This window comes from Nanorana parkeri, unplaced genomic scaffold (assembly GCF_000935625.1).
Source record: "Nanorana parkeri isolate BGI_ZX_2015 unplaced genomic scaffold, ASM93562v1 scaffold446, whole genome shotgun sequence".
Taxonomy (NCBI): domain Eukaryota; kingdom Metazoa; phylum Chordata; class Amphibia; order Anura; family Dicroglossidae; genus Nanorana; species Nanorana parkeri.
In genome coordinates, this window is record NW_017306714.1 from 1,051,894 (window position 1) to 1,078,686 (window position 26,793).

Sequence of the window (26,793 nt, forward strand, 5' to 3'; positions counted from 1 at the left end):
TGCGGTGAAAACCGAATGGGGGGTGGTGTGGGTCTGTTAGTGCACACAGAGATGACGGGGAAGGAGAGAGGTGGCAGGGGAGGAGCTGGGTGTTAGTGCACTCAGAGATGATGGGACAGGAGAGAGGTGGCAGAGAAAGAGCCAGGGGGAGTATTTCTGTGTGAGTGTGTGCGGATTTGTCTTAAATAGGGATGCACCTCAAAATATCGGTCGAAAATGGCACTGGCCATTTTCTGGCCGAGATAGTCGTGCATCCATTCTCTCTTTGTTTGTAAATAATTGAGGATATGGTATGGTTACTGTATCCTCAATTATGAATGAATGGGAGTGATCTACATCACCTCCTGTTCATTCATGATTGTGGTTATAGTAAACATACTATCTCCACATGTTATGAATGAACAGGAACACTCAGTATGGAGGATTCCTGTTCATTGATAACAAGGGCTGCAGAAAAAGAGATTGTGGACTCCGTGTTTTCAATTTCTTTTTCTATTTTAAAAAGGGAAATATCAGGGGTTTGTTTATAGCCCCAATATTTCTCCGAAGCCCCTAAACGTAAAGTAAAAAATAAAATATTTTAAAAAATTGAAAAAGTTAGAATAAAAAACATTTTCGGTTTCGACCCGACTTCTTTTTTCTAGGGCTGCGGAAATTAACGATTAATCGTTAATTATTTTGATCGGTACTCACCTCTCCGCCGACTTCCGGGTCTTCCATCGGAGATCCGCTGACGTCACGGACATAGACGTCACCAGACTCCTCCCCCCTTCCCCAAGTGGCTCTGTCGGCTAACAAAGGGAAGGGGTGCAGGGCTGGCAACGGCCCTATGAACATCGGCGGTGTTAGGTGGAGGATCTTTCCCCTCAGCTGCCCTAGACCCTATATCTCCTCATGTGGACACTCTTCCATCTTCTTTCTTATGGTGTCCAGGCCTGCTTTGGCTGTGATTATTCCATCCTCCTCCACCCTGGGCTCACATGCCCTTGGCCCGCTATATGCAATTGCCAAGCACTTGCTGACCTCACACTGAAGGGACCTCTCCCCGCTCCTGAAGAAACACCTCATTGGCGCGAAACGCGTTGAGCTTACAGGCAGTGCCTTTTTAGCATTGCAAGCAACATATCACCCCCACAAGCTTTGCTCTTTCCACTTGAGATACAATCCATCAATACCTGTCTCATTTTGAGTTGCCTTGTTAATATATTATGATGCTATTTCCTCACATGTATGAGATTATGATCATTTAGGCAAAAATCTCAATTGTGGTGTATAGGGGGTGATAGGAAGTATATCTTTTCCCCTGAGGTATACGCTTTTATCTTTTCATGCATATTTAATGCTTTTATTATATATTGTTTAATAAATGTATATCTTTTATACTTCTATGAGACTGATGTTTATTGGACTTGTTCTTTCTGGAGCCACCAAAAACCCCCATCTTTCTCTATACCTCTCCTTTTTTGTTACAAATGTTTCCTAATGAAGATCACCTGCATGCTGCAGATCATTCATGTAAAATAATAAACCTTTTAAATTTAGTAACATTACTGCGTTATGAACATGGAGTCCCGGAGAAAAAAAAAATACCAATCATTGACTACATTCTATACAGTCTCTGTGTGGCTTTTCAGATATGTACTACAACCTGCAGGTGTAGCCATCATAATCCAGCTATTCCTTCTCTAGATGCCGTGCCATTATCAGCATTTGATTGAGAAACCTAATCCCTTTTATGTCAGAGGGTTACAGTGAAAGGAAAACTAAAATAATAAGTAATTAAATGCAGGTAAAACATCTGCTGTATCTCCTCAGGAACCTTCTAAACAAACAGGAATGTGAAATAATATACTGGCAAAAAGTCTGATTTGTCTTCCCACGCTTGCCTGTAGACTGCTGTTTCCAGTCATCACTTCCCAGTGTGCAGTCTCTTAAAGTGCATCCAACACTGAACTGCGACTAGAAATTAGACATTGATTTTCACCTTACACACCCAGCGGGGGGCGGGGTACTCGACTGGGGATCAATTTGTCTAGGATGACTGTAACCATATCAGGTGTAAGATACTGCAAAAATGAACGTTTTATTCAACAAAAAATAACGATGTGATGATATCATCCAATCACAATCCTATTGAGTAACATTTTGTTGCAAAATGCACTCCAGAGAAATGTTATGGCATCCAAGGGTAAAACAATTGTCACCTCTGTGGGTGTACTGTGTGTAGATTCCCTGATCTGGTTGCCTTTGTAATCTCAGTGTATTCTCCTGCTGTGCTAAGCAGCAATTAAAACAAAAAAAGAAAGAAGGGGGCTAATGACTCCGTATACATTGTAGCTTTGGTCACAGTCAATGTGAAGCAAGTGACAGTCTTTGATGTTATTTGTAAGATCCTTTATGAGCCACCTTAAGGCCCCGTTCACACTGAGCGATTTATCGTGCGGTAATATGCGCGATATCGCTCTCCAATGCATCTCAATGGGGCTCTGTCCGTCGCGGGTCGCTACAGCAGGACCCTTTTTGGAGCGGATTTTGCCGCGATTCTAGGTTGCTCAATTCAACCATTTGCGCGATATCGCGCAAAATGCAAATTGCGCGTTTGTGCAAATCGCTCAGTGTGAATGGGGCCAAAAGGTGAACTACGGTCCAAATAAAAAACAGCACAAAGTTGATAAATTCAGGGCTGTTAAAGTCAATAAATACAAACAACTTTTTGTTCAAATGTAGTAAGGGCTTGTTCACAACGAAAGCGATGCGTTCCAGAGTGGTAGCTGCTGGAACGCACTGTGATCTTGCCCCTGCGTTCTGGGGTGTGGCGGTGCATTGAATTCAATGGCACCACTTCCACAACCCCCCAGTGCGATCGGACGCGTGGCAAAACTTTGCCTGCGTTCCGTTCCACTGCTCTAGAGCAAGCCCTATTTTTTGCGTTAGCACTGGAACGGAACGCAGGCAAAGCTTTGCCACTCATCCGATCACACTGCAGGCGGGTGGGGGCGTGGAAGTGTTAGAAGTAGTGTCCCGTAGAAGGGGCCGCCCCCCTCACCGGACACCGCCGCCGTGCTTCCCGGGCTCTATTACCGGCTTCCTTGGTGTCCGCGGGGAGCTGGGGAGGAGGTCGACGAACTTCCGTTCATCGATCCCCTCCCCGTTCTATGGGACCGGGAGCGATGCAGATTGCATCACTTCCGGTCCCTGGGCTGTCAGTTCTGGGCTCCTGCAGCCCAGCTATAAGCTATTGAAGTGCGATCTGCACTTCAATAGCTTATTTCCAGTGTAAAGGTGACACTGCGGGTCTTTTGGACCCCCAGCATCACCTTAAAGAGTACCTGTCACCACCATCTGCTATCACATGGGGGGGGCTTGTAAGCCCCCCTATATGATAGCAGTCAAAAGTAAAAAAAAAGAAAAGTTTTTTAAATTAAAATAAATCTAATAATAATAAAAAAAAATTAAAAGTCCCCCGCCCCGTGAGCACGCGCGTCGCCACGTAAACACGCGTCGGGTACGTATGAAAACGACGAACGCTCTACACATGTTGGGTATCTCCACGCACGCCGGAGTGAGAGCAATAGCAAAATTGTTCTCCTTAGGGTAACCGGAGGACACAAACTAGCGTCCTCCCGTCACCCTAAGCTCAGTATACCACGATTTACAGCTCGCGATATACTGAGACGCCGCATTTTACTAAGACGCCGCAGCTGAAGCGGATCCCGACAATTATGTCTGGATCCGCCCAGCTGCGTGACTGACAGCTGGCTCTGCCTATCTAGAGGCAGAGCCAGCTGTACACGCCCCCTCCCCCGTCCGTTCCGCCAGTCAGCGCTGGCGGATCGGAGCGGGGAATCCAGCCCCTACCCTGTCACGGCAGAGAGCTGTGACAGGATCGAGAGGTGAGTGAATGCCGGTATGTGTTCGCCCACCTCCCGATGTACTGAGCCGGCCTGTGATCTGTCTCATTGTCACAGATCGGCTAGAACTATGAGGGGAGTGAAAAGCACTCACCTCATAGTTCTCCTTTAAGCCAGGCAATACACAGTACAAATTTTGACTGATGATGGCAACACAGAAACAAAAAATAAATTTTTGGAGTGTTATTGATGTTGGGATAGCATAAAAAGCCACTTCATAGAGTAAACTTCTCTCTCAGGTCTGCTCCTCTGCTCAGTGAGTGGGTGTAATAGCCAGCCTGCCATTGCAATTTGAAATAGCAAGTAGCAGGCTGGCTATTGCTCCCAATTGTTTACATTCTGCTGGAATCTAGCCACCAGCTGACAGCAAGATGTAAAAAGAGAATTTCCTTAGCAATTAACCCCTTAATGACCAAAGCCTTTTTTTTCTTTCATATTTTTGTTTACATGTTATAATCCTCATTTTAGGCCTGAAAGTTACTTGAAACCCCCAAACATGATATATTTTCTGAAAGCAAAGACCCTGTAGAATAAAATGGTGGCAGTTGCAAAATTTAATGTTGCACGACATTAGCGCAACTTATTATAAAACCCAATTTTTTTTAAAAAATGCACTGAAGTTAAATTGTGTGCCCCAAAATACTATATGAAACTCCTTTTTTTGTACAATATAAAAGAGGTTATTACGAGTAAATAGATACCCAACGTGCCCAGGTTAAAAACTGTGTGTGGCTGTGAAACTGCAACAAACTTTAGTACCCCAAAAACTCAGTAGACATTTTAAAAGCCCCCACAGGTCATCAGTTTAGGGATACACATAAATATTAGCCCTAGAATTATTGCTCTCACTCTGGCGTGCGCAGTGATACGTAGTGATGTGTAGTGCGATCATCGTTTTTGTACATGGGCGCACCAGCGCGTGTATGTGAAGACATGCATGCTCGTGGGGGGCCTTTAAAAAAATATTTTCATTATTTCTACATTTATTATTTTTAAAACTGTTTTTGTTTAACTTTACTTTAATTTCTATCACATAGGGGGGCTTACAATGTTGGTGGCGACAGGTCCCCTTTACGGGGATACTGGTGGTCCAAATGACCCCTATTGTCACCTTTCAACTTTAAATAAGCTATTGAAGTGCAGATCGCACATCAATAGCTTATTGCTTGGCTTCAGAAGCCAAGCAATGACAGCTATGGGACTGGAAGTGATGTAATAGAGAGGGGAGGAGATCACTGGACATGCTGATCCTGGGCCCGCAGGAGGGGCTAAAAGACGCTGGGAGCTGGGAATCTGTTTAACCCCTTAAGACCCATGACGGAATTAACCTGGTTGCTTGAGAGTGCCGGTTGCTTGAATGTCGGATAATGGGGAGTTTACTGTAATAACTCCAGTGACAGGATTGCTAAGAGAGATTACCTTCTACTATAGCATCCCTCCCATACAGGTTCAAAAGCAGGGCCACGGTAACCTTTAGCCAACAGGTCACCTTAAAAGAAGCGTTTATATACTTATCTTCCTGGTGGCCCGCTCTAAAGCCACTGTAAGTATTCTACACTTTTGAGTGTGCAGAGTACTTGCTCCCCGCTCCATCTGCTGTGGAACCAATTGAAGCAGCCACGCAGTGGAGATGTGGCGATATTTTTTTAATTAACAGGCTGCCAGAAAAGAAAAGTATAAAACACCCATTTGTTCAGGTGACTTCTTAGCTAAAAGTGCCCTTGTGGTGACAGGGTCACTTAACTACAAGGTTCTATCATGTGATACTATAAAAACACACTCGATCAGTGTTATCAGCTTATGTACAGGCAGCCAACAGATCAATATTTCACATGACCCCTCACCTTTGATTTCCCAGTGCCTAGAGCCATCCTCAGGTTAAAAAAGGGGATACATATAAATCTTATAGGTAAGTTGGCATATTTATGATCATTTACAACTGCATATTCAGATTCTTGAATAAGCTCAATCAAAAGTTCTATTTAAAAGATCAAAAATACAAGATTCAATAATTGCATACCAAAAGTCTGTTGCTATATATGAACCCCCATAATAATGTATGGTCGCAACTGTTTCAATTAGCAAAAGCCGAACAAATGCTACCCCTTTAATGTTTGCCTGTGTGATTTGGCACAGAGTTTCATTTCAGTTTCCTGTGTCTTCTTTAGGGGATTGTGTGCATGAGGCCTTATTTCTAATAAATAAACCCTTACTGGTCACTTTTCCTTTTAGCAAATCCTCATGCATTATCGTTATGGCCTGATCTCCCCTCTAAAAAATGCACCAGTTCCAGTTCAGCAGAAATAGGACCTGGCAATTACAGCAGGCTACAGCCAGCATTTAAAAAGGATCAATGAGCAACATGATTTATGAGTATATGCTTCACCATGCAAAATAAATAGCCGGAGCATTTTGTGATTTCCTGTGTGCATAATCAGCTGCTGTCTTGTGTTAGAATTCACACTCTATACTCTTACCTGGCAACTGGCTCCAGGATTAACTCTGGGTTCACAGGCACTTGCACACCTTGCTCCCACTCCTGCCGCCATGGATCTACCAGTACATAATAGTCCTCTGGATTTAGCTGGTAGGAGTCGTGCAGCTTCATAGCAGTGATCAGGTCTGTTCGGAACACCTGCATGATTAACATTTTAATACATTACAATTCTGGCAGGACCAACATGATCATCAGCGTGGACATTAACTGTAAAGGCTTATTCCACTGGGCCAAGCAACAGCTGTCTGGGATTAAAATCAATCCTCCCGTCAGCTACATGGATAAGAATTAGAGGAAAACTCTATGAAAATAAATGTAAAGCTATAAAAATAATGAACTAAGTAGAAAACAAATATGTACAAGTTCACATGTTGGAAATGGTCTTTTGTACTTTAATAATTAAAAAGGAACTTCACCTGAATAATCAAAAATAAAATAAAAGCACTAATAAAACAGTTGTGATATGGCAAATTAGAACAATATGTTTATTGTTAACTGCATACTTTAGGGTTTTTAGGTGCACTGACCATATCCAGGTGACCATATGCAGTAAGGGCAGAGGATTATCTCTCCCTTACTTCCTGGAATGGTTTCCCTTCTCCCATGATGATACACTGGATGATCCTGTGCTGCACCTACTCCAGGTAGGAACCTTTTTGTTTACATATCTCCATGGTAACTAAGCAAAAAAGAAAAGAAAAAGCTTCCTTTCCCTTGAGGTCTCGCAGTTTACTTCCAATATGTCCCTGGTGACTTGGCCTTCCCAGGGGGCAGCTGGAAGGCAGAGAAAAGTAGGAAGCACAATACATAAAAATGTAAGTTCACAAAGGAATCTTTCAGTTAACATTTTTATTTATACATATAACCTGATTACACATCACAATGCAGAGCTGAATGTATGTGGTCCATAGTTTAGGGGGGAAAGGTCAGCTTAAAAGGAACTTGGGTGGATGATAACTCTTTAATAGAGCTGCATGCTCTATTTTTTGCGTTTGCAGTGGACCGGAACGCAGGCAATGTTTTGCCACACGCCCAATCACACTGTGGGCAGGGGGGCGTGGCTGAGGTGCCATTGACTTTAATGCACCACAACCACGCCCCCTCCAGCCCAAGAATAAAGGGGGAAGTTTTGTGAGCGATTGCGGTGCGTTCCAACAGCTGACGCTCTGGAACGCACCGAAATTGGTGTGAACAAGCCCTTAGCCTTCCCAAAAGAAAAAACAGAACTCTTTTTTTCACAAATAAATTATTATTAGTACTACACTGCCAAACATGGTTTGTTTTTTAAATAAAAAACAAAACAAAACAAAACTGTTTTTACTACAGTATTCCATCTTACCTTCTCCAGTTCACTCCCTTAACTACACATCCAGGGTATATGATCACGCAGCCTGGGCTCCCAGGCTGATAGAATATAGCTTGCATGTCACTACATGAGCTCTGTTCACTCCACCCATGAATGAACAAAAGAGAAAGGGTCCATGATTTCACAAGACATGTTAGAAGAACCTGGATTTAAGGTATACATGTTAAAATATTTAGCATGGGGGGTGATGGAAGGTTGTCTAAAAGTGGTGATGGTAGTTTTCCATGATTCTGCCCAACTTTGCATGTTGCAGCATCTTCTGTTGCAGTCTCAATAATATCAACTTTGAAAAAAGAAAAAATCCAGCAGGGGGAGTCGGAACCCCTCTTATTGGGCACAGCACACGTGTAAACCCAGGTACATAAGCACATAGATCATACCAATAGAGTCCCTGATGGATATAATAAACTTTCAGGCGCTTCAACTCTCTAGCATCTACCAAACACTGAAATGTGAAATTTGGGTGGATTGACTCTTTAAATCGTATAACCAATTTTGCCTATTACTCTGAATCAGATTCACAGTTTGTCACTGGACTGCAAGCACAAGATAAAAGCATATAATGCCACCTCATAAAAGGAGGTCTACATAGTTGCTGTAGAAGCACACATACAGTGTATTATAGGACACTTGCCTCATGTCTATTCTGCTGGAACAGCCCTATGTTTTGAGTGTGTGGGTCCTGAAAGCAAGTGATTTCATACAAGAGGGCCAGTGTACACAGATATTAGGATCTCTCTCTCCCAAGTTCTGTTTATTCTTCCAGAGACCGATAGGACAGATGGATTCACAGATGTCAGTGATTTTAAACATGATCAGTAGCTTGTAGACTTTGCCACTGAAGAAGAAAACAATTCTTCATTCACACAATACCATGCGTTAATCACACGGTATCATGCGATTACTGCAACACAGAGGTGTGAAGGGGCCCCAACAGGCCCACAAAAAACAACAGGTTAACAGAGCCGCCTTAAGCTTCCATCAGATGAGACCTGAAAAGTATACATGATAAAACTTAAATGTTTAAACTGAAAACCAGATGGCAGCCTTGCAAATCTGAGAAACAGATGCCTGATGCTAAAAAGCCCATGAAGCACTAACTAACCTAGTGTAGTGCACTTTAAATGGATTACAAATCCACCTGGTGATATTCACATGGAATGAGAAACAGGCTGCCCCCTACAGGGACCTTCCGGAATGACTAATACTGTCTAAAGCAGGGGGTCTCAAACTCAATTTAGTCGGGGGCCACTGGACAAATTTTTTAGTCCCGTGGGGGCCGCTAATATATACGGTACTAGTGGTAATGTCTGCATATGTTACAAGTGGCAACTGCCACCCATTCAAATTAATGATCGGGTGACAGCTGCTGCATGTACACGCCTGCACACCGCATGTAATCATATGTGAAAGGATCACATGTAGTTAGGAATCTGTCACTATCAGTGGTTACACAATTGTTTATCCAGGGATAGTGAATGGTGATCATTAATAAGGTCTGCACTAGACCTTATTAATGATCCATCATTTGGCCTGAGCTCAGAACTGACAGAGCTCCGGCTGGAGCTGACAGGAGCAGCTCTGCGGTCTCCTGCATCCGTCGGAGATGCAGACCGTGTAGCTGCTCCCGCAAGTCGGGCACGCGGCCCGTGACCATGTGCACGACTTGTCAGCTGGCTGCGGCCCACTTAGTACCGGTTTGCAGGCCGGAGTTGGCCCACGGGCCGGTACTTTGAGACCGCTGGTCTAAAGGGAGCTGTAGCTGAGTGATCAGCGTGCACCACACGAACAGCAGGTACCACATCCAAAACCTTCTTGTGGATATTGTGGAGTAGGACATGGAGAACAATGATGTATTAATGGGTCACCTTGGGAAGAAAAGAGGCATTGGGCCTCAAGATAACCTGGTGTCTGTGTAGTACAAGAAAAAGGTTCTTGTTGTCAATAGGGAAATTGAGCAGCGTGGCCCTGCTGACACCTTTCTGTTCACCAAAAGACAATTTTTAAATTAACTTATGTAGAAGGAGCCAGGCCGAAAATTGTCGGCCAAACAGTGACAGCAGCTAATCCGCTGCCGTCAGGGGGTCCTCCACATACACCTGAGGTCTGGCAGTGGGATATGACCGCAATAGCAAAGGCCTAGAAAAGAAAATATTTTATTTGCATTAGGACAATCACTATACAAAACTGGTTGCAGAAGTAAATGCTCTGGAAACGTCTTAAAAGGCTCAGGGTTTATGGAGGCCAGGCTGGTAACTTTAGGTATAGATGACGCAGGACGCTCTAAAACGTAAGGATACCATCTTCATCCTTAATGATGCAGTCCACACATTTCTAGTTTTGGAGTATTCTTAAGCACACAGCCAAGACAACACAGGCTTAGGGACAACTCTGTGAATGTCCTAGAGTGGCCCAGCCAAAGCCCTGACTTGAACCCTATTAAACATCTCTGGAGAGACCTGAAAATGGCTGTCCACAGGCAGTCCCCATCCAACCTGAATGAGCTTGAGAGGATTTACAAAGAAGAATGGCAGAAAATGTCCCAATCCAGGTGTGCAAAGCTTGTCGTGTCATACCCAAAAAGACGCAAGCCTGTAATTGCTGCCAAAGGTGCTTCAACAAAGTACTGTGTAAGGGGTCTGACTACTTAAAGTGGCATTAAAAGGCAATCCCCATCCAATGTTAGTGTAAGGACATACCTTAAATCTTGCCTCTTTATTCGATCGGAGTCTGTGCTGGTGCACGCTGCTCCATAGACTTGTGTCTCTTCTCGTCTCCCGGCCGAACATCTGAACTGCCCCAAGATCCTTTGCGGCCGCCCGAGACTCTTCAGATGTTCGGATGGGAGCGCACGGCGGAGACAAAGGTAAGTTTAAACCTGTTTCAAAAGGTTTTTTTTTAAAGTTTTTGCATATATCTACTGCTTGCTAGCAGTATATTTCCCAAAAAACGTGAGGGTTTAATAACTCTTTAAGTACATGTGATATTTCAGTTTTATTTTAATAAATTCACAGACATTTCTAAAATGTTTTCACTTTGTCATTATGGGGTACGGAGTGTAGATGAATGAGGGGAAAAAAGAATTGAAAAACAACTGTAGTATCAGGCTGCAACATAACAAAATTGGAAAAAGTGAAGGGGGTCTGAATACTTTCTAGATTGTAAGCCCTCACAGGCAGGGCCCTCCTTACCATCTTGTCTTGAATTGTAATGTCTTCCTTATATTGTAAAGAGCTGAGCAAACTGTTGGCGCTATATAAATCCTGTATAATAATAATAATAAATGAGGACACTGAGGAACATTCCAGTGTGATGCGGAGGAGGGGATAGGCTAGAGGGACCACCATGACAGCTGGCCAGCTCGGAGATTTGGTTGAGTATATCTGTTATTTAACTCCTGGAAACAAACAAGCACTTACGCCTTTCAGTGCAAGGGTAGCCAAACTGCAAGGGTTAATTTAAAAAAATCCTGGAGTTCTGCTTTAAAACTGTGTAAAATGGATACAGAATTACAAATCCTTTGGCAGAAAACAGCAATAAATGTATACACAGTTTAATAGTGTAATTGGCAGCTTGCATGGAGTTTTGCATTAATGGAAAAAACAAACAGTTTTCTGTGTTCTGTGTACTTTTCAAGGTGTCTAATCAGCTCACCCACTTCTTATCTTGGACTACAAAATCACCCCCCCCTATTTTGTGGAAATGAGGGGGGTCTGTAATTTATCAAAATACAACTGAGGGCTAACACCATTCTTGCAATTTCAGTCAGTAAAGAAATTGTTAGCCCACAAAGTTTAGGTGCCCAATGCATTTCTGCCAGGATCTTTAAAGAAAAATGTACATGGTATGGGCTCAGATAATGAATGAAATTTACCCTATGGAGGACCTGTTGGCGTTTGACCAAAACAGGACTGAAAAGGTCCTGCTGGCTAGTTTTTAGGGATTCTATAGAATTCAAGCAAATGCTCTGCTCATGATTTTCAATTTAGTAATTTTGGGGCTTTGTTGTGCTTTATAGCTAACGAGTATTGTGTAAATCTACATGCATAGTTTTTAGGGGCGTTTTCTTTGATGATGATGATGATGATTGGACCATCGTGACCCTGTTCTTACACTTGTTCTTTCAACCATTATTTTTCTATTTAAATATTTCTATTATCTATTTGTTATATCCCTGATTTTCTGTCACATAATTCCAGATAGGCCACCTAGTATTCAAATGACTTCCAATCAGAAGGCGTTGCTGTATGTTTATTGCTAACTTGAAATTGTGTTTTTGTATTTCTCATGTTCTTGCAAAGTTTGTAATTTATCTGTGATGACATGTTTTTATACAGTTCTTCCTATTTTTGTATAACGTTAATACCTTTAATAAATAGGGATTGACAGAAAAAAGAGAAATGTACATGTATTGTAGTGATATATACTGCATATGGTTTTTTTTTTTGTCCTGACATACAGTACAATGCAAAGGTTTTAGGCAGGTGTGAAAAAATGCTGTGACATAAGAATGCTTTCACAAATAAAAAAGTGTTAGTTTATTTTTTTTCTATTAATAAAACGGAAAGTAAAATGAACAGAAGAGAAATCAAAATCAATATCAATATTTGGTGTGACCACACTTTGCCTTCAAAACAGCATCAATTCTTCTAGGTACACTTTAACAGTTTTTGAAGGCACTCGGGAGTTAGGTTGTTCCAAACATCTTGGAGAACTAGCCACAGATCTTCTGTGGATGTAGGCTGCCTCAAGTCCTTCTGTCTCTTCATGTAATCCCAGACAGACTCCTTGATGTTGAGATCAGGGCTCTGTGGGGGCCAAACCATCACTTCCAGGACTCCTTGTTCTTCTTTACGCTGAAGATAGTTCTTAAGAACATTGGCTGTTTGTTTTGAGTCGTTGATCAGCTGCAGAATAAATTTGGGGCCAATCACACTCCTCCCTGATGGTATGGCATGATGGATAAGTATCTGCTTGTATTTCTCAACACTGTGGACACCATTGATCCTGACCAAATCTTCAACTCCATTGACAGAAATGGAGCCCCAGACTTGCAAGAAACATCCATCATGCTTCACTGTTGCTGCAGACACTCAATATTATACCGCTCTCCAGCCCATCAGTGAACAAACTGCCGCCTGCTACAGCCGAATATTTCAAATTTTGACTCACCAGTCTAGACCACCTCCTGCCATTTTTCTGCACCCCAGTTCCTATTTTTTCCTGCATAGTTGAGTTGTTTAGCCTAGTTTTCACATCGGAGGTATGGCTTTTTGGCTGCAATTCTTCCATTAAGACCACTTCTGGCCAGACTTCTCCAGACAGTAGATCAGTATACCCGAGTCCCACTGGTTTCCACCAGTTCAGTACTGACGGCACTGCTCAAAATCTACTGATGTCAAAGGGAAGCATTATGTGTCTTCTGCTGCATTAAGTTTCCTTGGCTGACCACTGTGTCTAAGGTCCTCAAGTTGCCCGTTTCTTTGCTTCTTCAAAAGAGCTTGAGCAGCACATCTTGAAACCCTAGTCTGCTTTGAGATCTTTGCCTGGGAGAGACCTTGCTGATGCAGTATAACTACCTTGTGTCTTGTTGCTGTGCTCAGTTTTGCCATGGTGTATGACCAGTGACATAAAACTGTCTTCCATAACCTCACCTTAGTAGCAGAGTTTGGCTGTTCCTCACCCAGTTTTAAGTCTCCGACACAGCTGTTTCAGTTAATGACTCGGTTTCAACCTACAGTTGAAACTGATGATTAGCACCTGCTTAGCATAATTGGTTAATCATACACGGGACTCTAAAAGGTGCACATACACATTACGATTATCGGACGAAACTTTTCGTCTGATGATCGAATAGTCGTACGATTTTCGTAAGACAGCCCCATCCTGCCCCGATGATCGCACGATTAATTTAGCCGTAATTAACTAAAAGCACCTGGACGAAATGTGGTAATTGATTTGCCGTATTTTCGTTAGCGGGAGCGCAGTGTAGATCGTACGACTTTTGACGGACGGAAACACCAGCAACATTCCGAAAATCGTACGATCTAGCAAAGTTTTCAAACATGCTTGACTGTCAAAAGTCGTACGATTGTACAGTAATGTCAGTCGGGCGCTGCTATGCACACATATGATTATCGGACGAAAAGTTGATCGCATACGAAAATCAGCCGATAAATCGTAAGGTGTATGGGCACCTTACTCCTACAAAGTCCCCAACTTTGTGCAAACGTAAGAATTGATGCTGGTTTGAAGCCAAAAAGGTAGTCACACCTAATATTGATTCGATTTTTCTTCTGTTCATTCACTTTGCATTTTGTAAAATTGATAAAAATAAATAAAAATATATATTTTGAAAGCATTCTTACTTTACAATATTTTTCACAGTACTTTACATATACAGTGTCCTAAATAAATTAAACAATACCTCAGAAGGTTTGTGGTCTTCATGCGTTGAGCTTCTGCCATGACGAGACCTTGAATTCTGTGACCAAGATGTAGATAGGCCTAAGACAAAAAAACAAAACAAAAAAACATTAAAAGCATACATCACCAGGAGCAAAACGTGAAGAAAAAGCTAGGCCACATATTGTATACACTGAAATCCATTGTTAAGCATTTTTCTTCCCATTATCTAAAAACAATTCTATTCTCTTTTTCCCCCATAACATTTTATTCTTTAAGGCATTTTGTCAAAGAACCCTTGAAAATTATGACTTGTGAACACTTCCTACAAATTTGTACTTCTATTATTCAAGGGCTATTTGCGCAAATCCTTGAAAGGCTTTCAATTTAATATGTGCCTAAAATGATATATAATGTCAGCCTTGCTTTCTAAGAGGATATTCAATGGAATATATACAAAAAAACAAAATAGCCATTACAAAGTTCTCATCACAACACCTGCATTTACTTCTAACAAATTCTCAGCACCCTGAATAAAGTATATGTAAACACAATCACAAAAATCTCATATAAGCTTTAACATGGGAGTACAATTAGAAAAGTAACTTAATATGTTGTTAAAATAATACCTGGCAATGCAAAAGCATCTGAAGCAGGTAAAAATACAGGTCAGCTGCACCTGCAATGAATTCTGAATAATCTCAGAAGCAGCTGAAACTGATGTCAAAAGCTTGTGAGGGATACCAAAAGTTACAGACCAAGATAGAAGAATGTTGAAAGGCAATAACCAAAGTCTAGACTGGACCAAGCGTTGACATTTTCCTAGTAAAAACTTTTCAGCCAATATGCAATTTTATGCTAGTCGGTCCACCTGGATTCTTTCGGGATAGTCCTCAATTTTGTGAAATGGCCAAGTGATCAGGAATGGTGTCCCTCAACCTGCTGGTCTCACGTGTGTCATCTATACCTTGCTCTTCTGTTTCTCCCCCACTCTTTTCTCAATATTTGTATTTTTCACTTTTTTGTTCACTTTCTTTTATGGTTTCTATTTATTCTTGGTCACTCTCTGGCTTCCCTCATGTAATCCACTGCTAGTTGTTCCTGAGTGGGTGTTAGGTGTGGTCACTGATTAGTCTGTGGTAAAGATTCTGGAGCTGCCGAGGTACTCCTTGGGTCCTTCTCCCCCCCCCGAAGATCATTGCTTTGGGTTCCAGGTATTTTACACACTATAAAATTCACTTATATATTTCTTAGAACTGTGAACACTTGTCAAGATTATCATTATGGATGTCTTCTTACAGTTGCTACATGATGTTAAGCATAGAGATACAAATCAATTACACCAACATACAAGATAGCTTATGGTAAAAACAGGCAGCCAGCGCAAGGTACAGGGAGGACTAAATAAGACTTTCCTTGGATGCAGATATTTTGAATAACGGTTAAAGCAAATCTAAAAACAAAAATTAAAAAGGACATTAAACCTTGCTCTTTTTTAATTATTATTTGTATGGAAGGGAGGCACAGATTGTATGCAGCTCTGTTATTTTTTTTAAAAATGTTTCAATTTCTCATTTTCAAGTGGGTCCCCGCATCACTGTCTCCGCCACCCCCTGCAGAGGTACCTACATCAGCTAAGCGGCTGCTGTGAAGGCACCCACGCATTCTCATTCCCAGCCATGCCCGCAGTAGCTGTGTGCGTCCATAGACGCACACAGCCCTGCAGCAGGCCACTCCCCTCCTGTCTGCCCAACAGGTTGATTGACGACAAAAGGAGCCTATGGCTCTTCTGCCCTCAGTATACTCCCCCCACAGCCAGGAAGTTCAGGGAATAGAGGATTGCCTTGGGAGACCGGCGGCAGTGACAGGTAAGGGTGGAGGGGATGGGGGACACAATGGTATTCTGCATTTTTTACCTTAATGCAGAGAATGCATTAGGGTAAAAAATGCCCTGTCTTTAATGCTACTTTAATATATTTAATCTTGTCAGATTAGTATCTTTGTAACTTCCTGTGCACTCAACTGAAATAACAAACATTATTGGCTTTCCCAGCAATATACTGTGCACTGCAAAAGAACACCTCGCTATATGTAATGGAAATGAGGAGGGGGTTGGGGTTAATAGTCAAAAACCAGACCAGAAGCCAAGGGTGATAACACTGTTCCTACATAGATACAGTATGATTGGTGAGCATTGTCATCGTATTACTCAATATTTTCCACAACGCAATAAAGATTCACACACTTCTAAGGTAGCTATGGGTCAGTTAGGTTTATCAGAACATGTCCTCCAGTTTTCAGAAAACAGTTCTGAATTGCAGGTGCCATCCAGCACTGAAATATTTCAGAGTTTTAGTTCCTGAAATATGAAACTCAAAATGTAAGCATGTCACTGGCTACTAGGTAATATCAGGAAAGATTTGTTCTTTTATGACTCACTCACCAGATGTGCCGTCATGTATTCAGATGTTCTGCACAATGCAAGGACAGCAGAAATTACATTGTTTTCAGCAGGACCGAATCCCATCAATGTGCTGCACATTGGTACTTTGAAAAATGTCCTGCATCACATGCATTGGGATGTGCTGACTTGCACCTTTATATTCAAATCACCTGAGTGAGCCTCTTCAACAATGCAATGCTACTACAAAACATGTGCATTAATAAAATGTATTTGTGATAGGTGTCCGCCCACCTGTAATGACTATACACCACACAACTCAACATACACACATATGCACTGTAATATTATATCACTGACCTGGAGTGTGCCATGGTCCGTGTGGACAGTAATGCCAATAAGGGGGCAAACACGAGCAGTTTAGAATGAAAATATGTCTTTATTCTTTACTACATTAAGTAGCCAGTTTCGAAAAGGCCTCCGCCATTTCCGTGTGAGGATTGAGTATATACCTACTGAAACAGGACGAAGTCCACCTACCAAGATGTTTGATTACATGGGCCGGGATACCATGCCGGGAGGCCGCTGAGGCAGCCCCGATACGAAACGAGTGCCCTGAATATAGTTTAGGATCAACCCCTAACTGCCCGAGAAGCAAGCGAACATAACTAATGAACTGATTTGCTGCGAGTGGTGTCGTTGGGCAACGTAACAACGCACTATCTGGTGTCAACCGGGAGAGTCGGGACATGAGACTATCCAATACCGCCACCGGATGGGAAGAACTTAATTTCTGTAGGAGCACCGACCTGGTTAACCTTGCCACGTTCTTGAGATAACCGGTAATGATTAGGGAACCGTTTCAAATGTTTCTTGAGTAAAGGTAGGGATTTGGGGCCAGAGCAGGTGAACTCACCTGGTCTGAGGAACTCATAGAATGCCAGATAAATGGATGCTTTTAACACTAAGCTCTGCAGTACCCCAAAGGGTGATTGGTCTAGCATCTCTGACATGCCCTGGAACTTGTTATTAGATATGGGCAGTCTGGTATGGCGTGAAGGACAGCTGGCCTTCTGAATCCCCTTCACAATGGCCCGGATTGGGTGAGCCGAGAAAATGGACGGCTTATTGGGGTAAGCTAAACCCAGAAAATGTTGGCTACCTGCTAAGTATAGCCGAATGGTATTGTGACATAGTTTCAAGTTGGTATGGCAGAATGAAATGAATGCCAAAATGTACGAGATGCCACAGGGATCTGAGGTACTGCGTTTGGCCCGGAATGTGGTAAACGTCTACCAGGCTACTTTGTAGGCCTTGCATGTATTGCTGGAAAGAGAGTTGTTGATAAGAGTGGCTGCATTACGCTGATTAATCTCTAGTCCAGCACTAGGTAATGAAAAGCGGGCACAGGTGTGGGCACAACATCCACATCTGGTCTCTGTTGGAAAAACACCTGCAATTTCAACCGAGACAAAGCATCAGCAGCCACGTTATGCACGCCGGGAATAAAATAACATATGATATTAAAATTATACTGCAGCGAAAGCCAAGTCAACCTACGGAGAAATTACATGATAACCAGGGATTTGGATCTACCCTTATTAATAATGTCTGCCGTGGCTAAATTATCCGTGTGGAATATCACCGTTTGGCCAGACCATGATGGGCCCCATACTTTAGCTGCTGCTACAATAGGATAGATCTCGAACAACGAGGAAGTCTGAAAAAATGATGGAATGCCCCTCACTTCCGTCAGCCATCGGCTAGCGAACCAATGATGGCCAAAAATGGCTGCAAAGCCTGAAGATGCCGCTGCATCCGTAACTACACGCGGCGACGTATGTGAGGCTTGCGGAACAAACAGGGATATTCCGTTCCAGTGCTGCAAAAACCCATCCCACATGACCAAGTCCGCCCGCCCTGCCGCGTCGATCTGAATCAATGCCTAGCAATGATTGCAGTTTCCTCCTGGAACAAGCCGGGGAGACGACTAGTGAATGCAAGGTGTCCCTGATCCGGGTCAATTAGTCCAGTGGTAGACTAGCTTGCATGGCCCCTGTATCTACAATAATTCCCAAAAAAGTTATGACCTTGAGAGGACCCTCTACCTTGTGGGGAGCGACTGGTATGTTGAGTACCTCAAAAGTATTCAACAGCCTGACGAGATCCCGTGGCATCCTGTCGGGAGACTCGAGGAGTAGGAAGTCCTCTAGCTAATGTAAAACCCTCTGACAACTTACCCGCTGTTCAAGCACCCAATGGAGCGCTCGAGCAAACACGTCGAATAACCATGGGCTACTCTTGGAGCCAAATGTCAGCTTGGTGGTGAAATAATACTCCTCCCCCCACTTGATGCCATGCTATTGCCATAACGACTGTTTAATAGGCAAGAGCTTGAAAGCATCGGAAATATCTGCTTTGGATAACCACGAGTCCCTACCTGACTCCACCCCTGGAGTAGGGCACCAGCTCGCCGTGTGAACTGACGACTGGCATAATGTGAGAACCGGGGCTTTGAGACCGGCAAAGTGCCTACAGAACAGTTCTGTGTCGACCCTGCCCCAATTGGCAGTAAACTTAAACTGTGAAAGCCTGCTGCAGCCTTAGCTGAAAACGCCCTGTGATAGTCATAGAAGGCGAATCCGCCATATTTGTACCCCAGGTCATCAACTATATGAATGTATGCGTCCAGCTCCTCCCTGCAACCGGGGGTCACTGAGCACACTACATCTCTAAACACCCCGAATGCCAGCACGAACTCGGGTATAGTAGGTTTCAGGTTCAACCTGGGGTCCCTAGCCTTCAGGATAACGGACACCTCTTCGCAACCAAACGCCTTGTGGTCAGTCACGTCATGGGCCGCTATCAGGAGTGATGCCAGGTTCACATGTTTCCCTTCCAATATGTCCTTCCTTAAATTGGCCGGTACAAAGTGTGCCGGAGTAATATTAGGGACACTGGCCACCATACCTGCATCAGAAGACATCAGTACTGCAGATGTCCCTGGGAGAACCGAGGGAATGCCGGTCGCGACCTTTGTCGCGGCAGCAGGAACTGCCGGTGCCTGCTTCTCTAGGTTCTCTGTCCTATGTTGTAGGTCATGCAAAGAAGTAGTAATGTCATGTAGTGACGCATGAATGTTGGTCAATGACGTAACTACGGTCTGCAATGACACATGACCTGAGCCGCCGCTGGGGGAAACAATAATTTAAATAGCTCCGCCTTCCTAGCGGAGGCTGCAAAAGGAGTGCCTCTCTTCCGCAACTCAATGATGAGTTTGGGACTAGTCCATGCCCTGATCGACTGGGTGCTCCCCTGCTCGGAACCTCTGGATGGCGTTGCCGGTATGAAGGCCAGATCCTCACTCTCTGAAACGTGAGACATAACTAACGATACCCACTGAAAAACATAATATGAAGAGAAAAGAAAAAAAAGAGGGAGAAAAGGAGAGGAAAGCGAGGGAGAGGGGGATGCCAATAACAAACCGACATGGTATAACCAAACTCTGGACACAGGTGTGCATGCAGTATTGCGTAACCAACCAAAATGCTAAGAAAAGAAAAGACCCCACCAGCCCTGTATTGGGTGCCCCGGCCCCCAGGAGGGCCACGCATCCATGGGGACAGAGTCCTGCTAACCATGTGACATCCAACCCTAACATCAGTATGTAAAATGTCGATGCGTATGACGTATGAGTGAGACTGAGGAACTACCTTGACATTACCATTGACCTCATCACCTCTGAAAATGCCAGAACCTGTGATACGTGCATGCGGTATGTGTATTTGCCCCAATGCACTGTAATGTGTGCAAAATGATATGTTTGCACGAATACCCTGTAATGCTCATGAGTCGGGTACCTGCACCGAGTGACTAGCTACTGAAAAAAAAAGCCGATCAGCCTGAGTGGTGCAGGCCGTATGCAACCCTGAACCCACGTATCGGATGTTACCTGCTGCCTCCCGCCTGACTGTTTGACCACCTAGTCGGCTGAAGTCTCCCGTGTGCTGTATCAGTGTCCCTGGACGAAAACCGTAGAGTGATGATGCTGAATATGGAGGGCGCCTCGTCGGCGCTGTGACTGAAACAGCCCGTGTATGCCAACGTTTACCTGATACTGCGAATATTCGGAAGTGCCGAAACCGGACGCGACGTATCGCTGCTGGATAACGAAACCGGAAGTGTTCTGCCGAACACCGTGTTTGCCTGCTCCCCCCTCCCACAAATCCAAGCTAATACATTAGCCTTCCCCACTTGTCAGAAAAAGTGCTAATATACAGTCAAGAAAATATTAAATATATGTAAACCCCAAATATGAACTTCTCTTATTTGATACCTTTTGGTCTGTCGCATATACTATTGAAAGAAATTTCAGGACTGTTCTGTGCCCTTGGATTATAGGTTAATTAGTCCCCATAATGTGAATAAGACAGTGGGAGTGGTTAAGTAGTCTAGCAAAAGAACCATGGGCAAGGCTGACTCCACTAACAATAAAAAGTGATGGGTATCTTTCTGGTAGACCAACAGGTATTTTCTGTACATGCAGAATTTTTAAAAGGATAAAACGAGGACCAATGTACATGCATTGCATCGATGCACTGCATTTGTGTTTTTTTTTATTATGTCTTGATATACACTTTAATCCATTAAAGCTAGAGATGCTTCAATATTTCAAGTACTCGCCGATACCAATTACCGATACTTTTTCTTAAAAGGGACAGGTCACATTTTTTCTAAAGCAATACAAAATCATGATTTTAGGTCAGTTTCTTAATATTATGAAGAAATAGTATAAAAACACCACAAATATAGCTTTACATTTCAAATTCCCCAAAAAGGTGCAATACATACATCAAAAACTCCAGACTACATTTTAATCTGCAAAATCATCAAGTTTCTTTTATCATTTACAATAATGTTTGAGTTAGCAATAACAATTTAAAGATGTTTAGAAATATGTCTTCCATAACAATACTGCTCAGAGGAAATGGAGCTCTGAAAATTTTATTTGCTGAGAGAAAAAAATGGCACTGCAATGTCGAGTCTCTGGTCTAATAATCACTAAAGCACGGGTGCCCATTAGATAGATCGTGATCTACCAGTAGCTCTCAAAGCTGATGCTGGTAGATCATACGGGGGGGAGGGGGGGAATGGTGGCCCCTTTATTCCATTTTGGTATATTTATTTAGCTGTGCACACACGATTACCTATTAGCCTGAGTCTGCTGAGTCAAGCTCCGTGACACCTTTCTGGTGGATACTGGTGGTTGAAGTGCTTTGTATTACATCAAAGAATATTCGTTTACACAGCCTGTTGCAAAATACAGCAAGGTGAGCCAGGAAAGAGAGCGGGGAGAGACAGCCAGGAGAGAGAGGAAAGACAGCCAGGGGAGAGAGGGAGGAGAGAGCCAGGGGAGAGAGCAAGGAGAGAAATCCAGGAAAGAGAGAGAGAGAGGAGAGACAGCCAAGAGAGCGAAGAGAGACAGCCAGGAGAGAAAACGAGGAATCACAGCCAGGAGAGAGCGAGGAAAGACAGCTAGGAGAGGAGAGACAGCCAGGAGGATGAACAAGGAGAGAGCCAGGAGGATGAACAAGGAGAGAGAGCCAGGAGAGAGAGAGCCAGGCGAGAGAGAGCCAGGCGAGAGAGAGCCAGGCGAGAGACAGACAGGCGAGAGACAGACAGGCGAGAGACAGACAGGCGAGAGAGAGACAGGCGAGAGAGAGACAGGCGAGAGAGAGACAGGAGAGAGAGAGACAGGAGAGAGAGAGAGACAGGAGAGAGAGAGCCAGGAGAGAGAGAGAGAGACGGGAGGTTTTTTTTTTCCATTGGTAGATCTCATGTAGCTCGTCATTTGAAAAGTAGATCTTAAAACACAAAAATTGTGGGCACCCCTGCTCTAAAGGGGGGGAAAATAGGACACCAAACATTCTACAACCTCAAGAAAACTATAAAACACATTAAAATACCTACTAATGAAATTCTTTTTCAATTCAGCCTAAAATGGTCATATAAAGGGTTAATATTTGACATATCTGGCCAAATATTAAATATGTAATTATTAGAAAGTCTCACTAAGTCTAGCTGTTCAAGGCAATATAGCAGAATCTCTTCCTGGTTCTGCATCCAACCAGTAAAACTATGGATTATGATGTGAATGTGCTCTGTGTAAAACGCTGTGCACATTGCCGGTGCTATATAAATAAAATATACACAGGCCCCAAGACTTATTGAATGGAAGTCATCTTTGAGAACCACAACTGTTCCAGAAGTTCTCCATCCCATAATCTTTCAGGCTTAAATTCTAGACTTGCATGTGACAATTACACAGGCTCTTAACAGAGATGCCAAATATGTCCTCAAAAATCCGAACTGCCCTGTGGTCTACTTCAGGAAGTTCTGGTCTATGAGAAACTTGCAGATATTGTATTAGACCCAATGCCAGGCAGGAAATGTATAAATGGTTTAGCCCTACATTCATCCACCAAGGGTGATCATTTCCAACAATAAATCACAGCTTTCTGAGCTACACATATCTAAGGATTTTATTCAGCACATAGCCTCCTACAGAACATAGCTATGATGCATGTAGAGGTCACTATAATTTGCGGAGTAAAATAAAAAGGGAAATATATTTTGGTCCACTTATTGATTATTATTAATTTAGCATTTAACGCAAAGCAGCAAAAAAGTTTTTATCTTTATTTTAGATGGAGTGAAGAATCTAGGTTTTATCTGTGACTTACCACAGAGATTTTCCTCACCTCCTGGCTGTGACACTCATACAAGAAATTGGTGATGCAGGCTTCAATGGGAAAGGACGGTATAGACAGCAATTAGAACAAGTTCTACCCCTTTCTTTACTGTGCGTTACTGCAAGATGGTGTAGGTCAGTGACTTGGTAATCAATAAAACAAGGAATTAAATGACAACCCAGGAACATGCTGCTTTAAAAGAGAACTATGGAGTAAGTGTTTTTCCCCATAGTTCTCTTAAGGGTCTAGCATCCCCCTGTGACCCAAAGCTCAGTATATCGTAAGCTACAGCTCGCGGTATACTGAGACTGCCGCAGCCGGGACAGATCCCAACATTACTGTCGAGAGCCACCCAGCTGCGTGAATGACAGCTGGTTCTGCCTATCTAGAGGCAGAGCCAGCTGTGCCTGCCCCCTCAACCGCCCGTTCCTCCAGTCAGCGCTGGAGGATCAGAGCGGGGAGGGGGGGGAAATCCCTGCGGGGAGCCGGGAGTGACAGTCACGTTCTCTGCAGGGAGATGATCGAGAAGTGAGCGAGCGACGGTATGTGTAATGTGTTCACTCACTTCCCGATCTATTGAGCCGACGTGTGACAGTTAAATTGAGCAGGAGTGATTTTCACTCACCTCATAGTTCTCCTTTAACCCCTTCGTGACTGACGACGTGCAGTGTACGTCGCCAGCATCGGGGCTGTTTAAACATCCTCCCGGTGACTTTTGCCGCCATAAGGAGTTGCGCTAATATTGCGCAACATAAACATTTGCAACTACCACCATTTTATTCTATAGGGTCTTGGCATTCAGAAAATATATAATGTTGGGGGGTTTTAAGTAATTTTCAGGCCTAAAATTTGGAATATAACATGGGTACAAAAAATGAAAAAAAGGCATCAGTCATGAAGGGGTTAAGAAAGAATATCTTAAACAAATTATCTGAAAGTAGGAAACAAGGGCTCTGTTATTTTGCTCTAACTATGGTGTCCTTGCGCACAATCCTACTGTCTTGCAGTTGTATCAGATGACACACATACTGGATGTATGGGTCCCCTTTAAACAGACAAAAAAAAACCATGCAGATTATGTAAGCAAAGGAATGTACACAAGTTTATATGGTCATTGCTGTAAAAACAAAAAAAAGCTGAATTGTGTTTTGCAGCAAGATCTTTTAATGATTTCTCACTTCAATGAGGCATAAAGCACTACTGTAAGTAGATCTGTTTTGGCAACGTGGAGTTCAAACTTCCAGATGACTTCTGGTAAACCGCTATTCATGTCAGAGCAAAACAGCATTCCTGACTTTCGAGACATCTGTGGGCACTTTTCAAGGCATTCTTTGTGCAGCTAATCATCGCGGTAAACAGGTTCTGCGGAATTTAGATTATACTCTACTGGTTTTCCGGCTTCTCTCAACACGGAGCTGATCTGAAAATGAAGACTGATTCACCCTTCTATTATTCAATTGGGAAGTACTGCTGCTGAGAGACAGTTTTATAGACAGCCCATCAGAGACAGAGATTCCGTTTTTAAAGGGATATCACAAGAAATCAAAATAAGTACCTGGAGAGAGATAAACCCCATTGAGGGTCATCTGCTGTGGGATTGGCAACAGATTTTAAAAAGTAACTGCTCCCAAAACACATTGGGGGGAATTTAATAAAACTAGAGCAGACAATCTGGAGCAGTTGCTCATGGCAACCAGCTTCTCTCTTCAGTTTGTTCAGTTAAGGTTTGAAAATCAAAGAGAGAAGCCGATTGGTTGCTATGCACAGCTGCTCCAGTTTTGATAAGTTCCCCTCATTGTTTCTTTAATGATGGAAAGGGACAGGGATTATTAACCAGCCAAGTCTTTTTTTCTGTCCGGCAGAGATGTTCCCCTTCAGCATTTTAGCTTCCCCTTCAGCCCAAGTATACATTTCTCTATACATTCCTTATTCCAGCAGAATTCTGGATCACGCCTGGTGAATTTTATGCAGAAAAGAGGATATACTGAAGGATATATTTCATCAAATACAATGGATGCATTTCTAACAACCCACATTCAGAGATGATTTGAGGATCTACAGCTGAGTGATAGACAAATAAGAGACATTTTTGTAAATAGTTAAAAGGTACTAGAATGTATTTTACTGTCACTTTAAAGCCCAACTCCAGGGAAATTAAGTTTCTCTCTTCTTCTCCCCCCTCCGCTCTGCCTGTGGACGGTCTCTCTGTGTCCCCACATACAATACGGAGCCTGTATCGTACATGACATCAGCGTTCCGTAGAATGGCGGAACAAAGTGGAGAAGAAGCTGAGGGGACTGGTCTAGCAGCCCAGATTAAGCGGGGATCAAGCAATTAAAACAGCTTTTTTCTGTCCCTAGGCAGAAATGTGGCCTTTATATAAAAACATACAACTGAACTAGAGAGGGTCTCCTCAGAGGGACAGCAATTTCCCGCCACAGGAACTCCCGTCTTCTGATCCAGTTTTTGTAAGCAAATCTGTAGTGGTCTCAGAGAAAGGATGCTACTAGAACCACAAAATATTTATGATCCCAGTTCCTAGATGTACAATTATGTGGGAGCTTAAACGTCACTCTCCAAATATTTTTCATATGTAGCCACATGTGTAAGTAGCGAAACAAGTTGGGGCACACGTTTGGAGAAGACATCAAGCACTTTATTTAGTGGCGGGTGAGCCCTGTAGGCAAGACTGCAACCTGAGGGAAAAAAAAAAAAAAAAAAAAAAGGAATAACAGAACATGGCCCCATCTATAGGAAAACAATCTCATAAACGTAAAGGCAAAAGAAAACCAATACGCAATTACCAAAAACATTAAAGTGACATTTAAGTAAAAAAAAATTCCCCTCCCCCAATGTTAATTAAAGCACTGTTTTTAAAAAACTTTTGGCATATATCCTACTGCTTGCTAGCAGTAGATATATGCAAAAAAAACAGAGGGTTCAGAAACCCGTTAACAATTATTTATTGGTAGGGCTGCAACAACTAATCAACATAATCGATTATTGAAAAAGTTGTCAACTTTTTCAATCATCGATTAATCGGCTTCCAATTGGTTGGCCCTGTTCACGGCTCCACACACGCTGCGCACCACACCTCCTCCCCACCTCACGCTCGACGCTGCCAGACCCGCCCGGCCGCATCCACGCTCCACATGCCGCACCTCCTCCCCGCCTCACGCTCACGCACATCCACGATCGGCACAGGGAGTAGTAGTAGTCCATCAGTGGAGCCATTTTTTACATTTATTTTTATCCGATTAATCGAACTTAATAATCGGCTAACTAATCGATTTTGAAAATAATCGTTAGCTGCAGCTCTATTTATTGGATACAAAAGACTTTTAGATGTGGGTAAAAGAACCATGAGATACAATGGCCTATATTTAGACAATGAAGATTCAATGGCAATTACAGGAACTTATGTAGAATGGCAGACAGTTGCAGAAGATGAATGCTAGAAT

The 26,793-nt window shown here is 43.0% G+C and overlaps 1 protein-coding gene across 1 annotated transcript in view; it reads right to left on the reverse strand.

Annotated features, from left to right (window-relative positions):
• JADE1 (jade family PHD finger 1) overlaps nucleotides 1-26,793 on the reverse strand; it is a 64,857-nt gene that overhangs the window by 29,593 nt on the left and 8,471 nt on the right. Inside the window, exons 2-3 of the mRNA XM_018560292.1 lie at nucleotides 14,202-14,281; nucleotides 6,389-6,546 (exon numbers count right to left, since the gene is read on the reverse strand). Of these exons, the coding sequence (XP_018415794.1) occupies nucleotides 6,389-6,546; nucleotides 14,202-14,281 (238 nt within the window). The remainder of the gene's footprint in view (nucleotides 1-6,388; nucleotides 6,547-14,201; nucleotides 14,282-26,793) is intronic.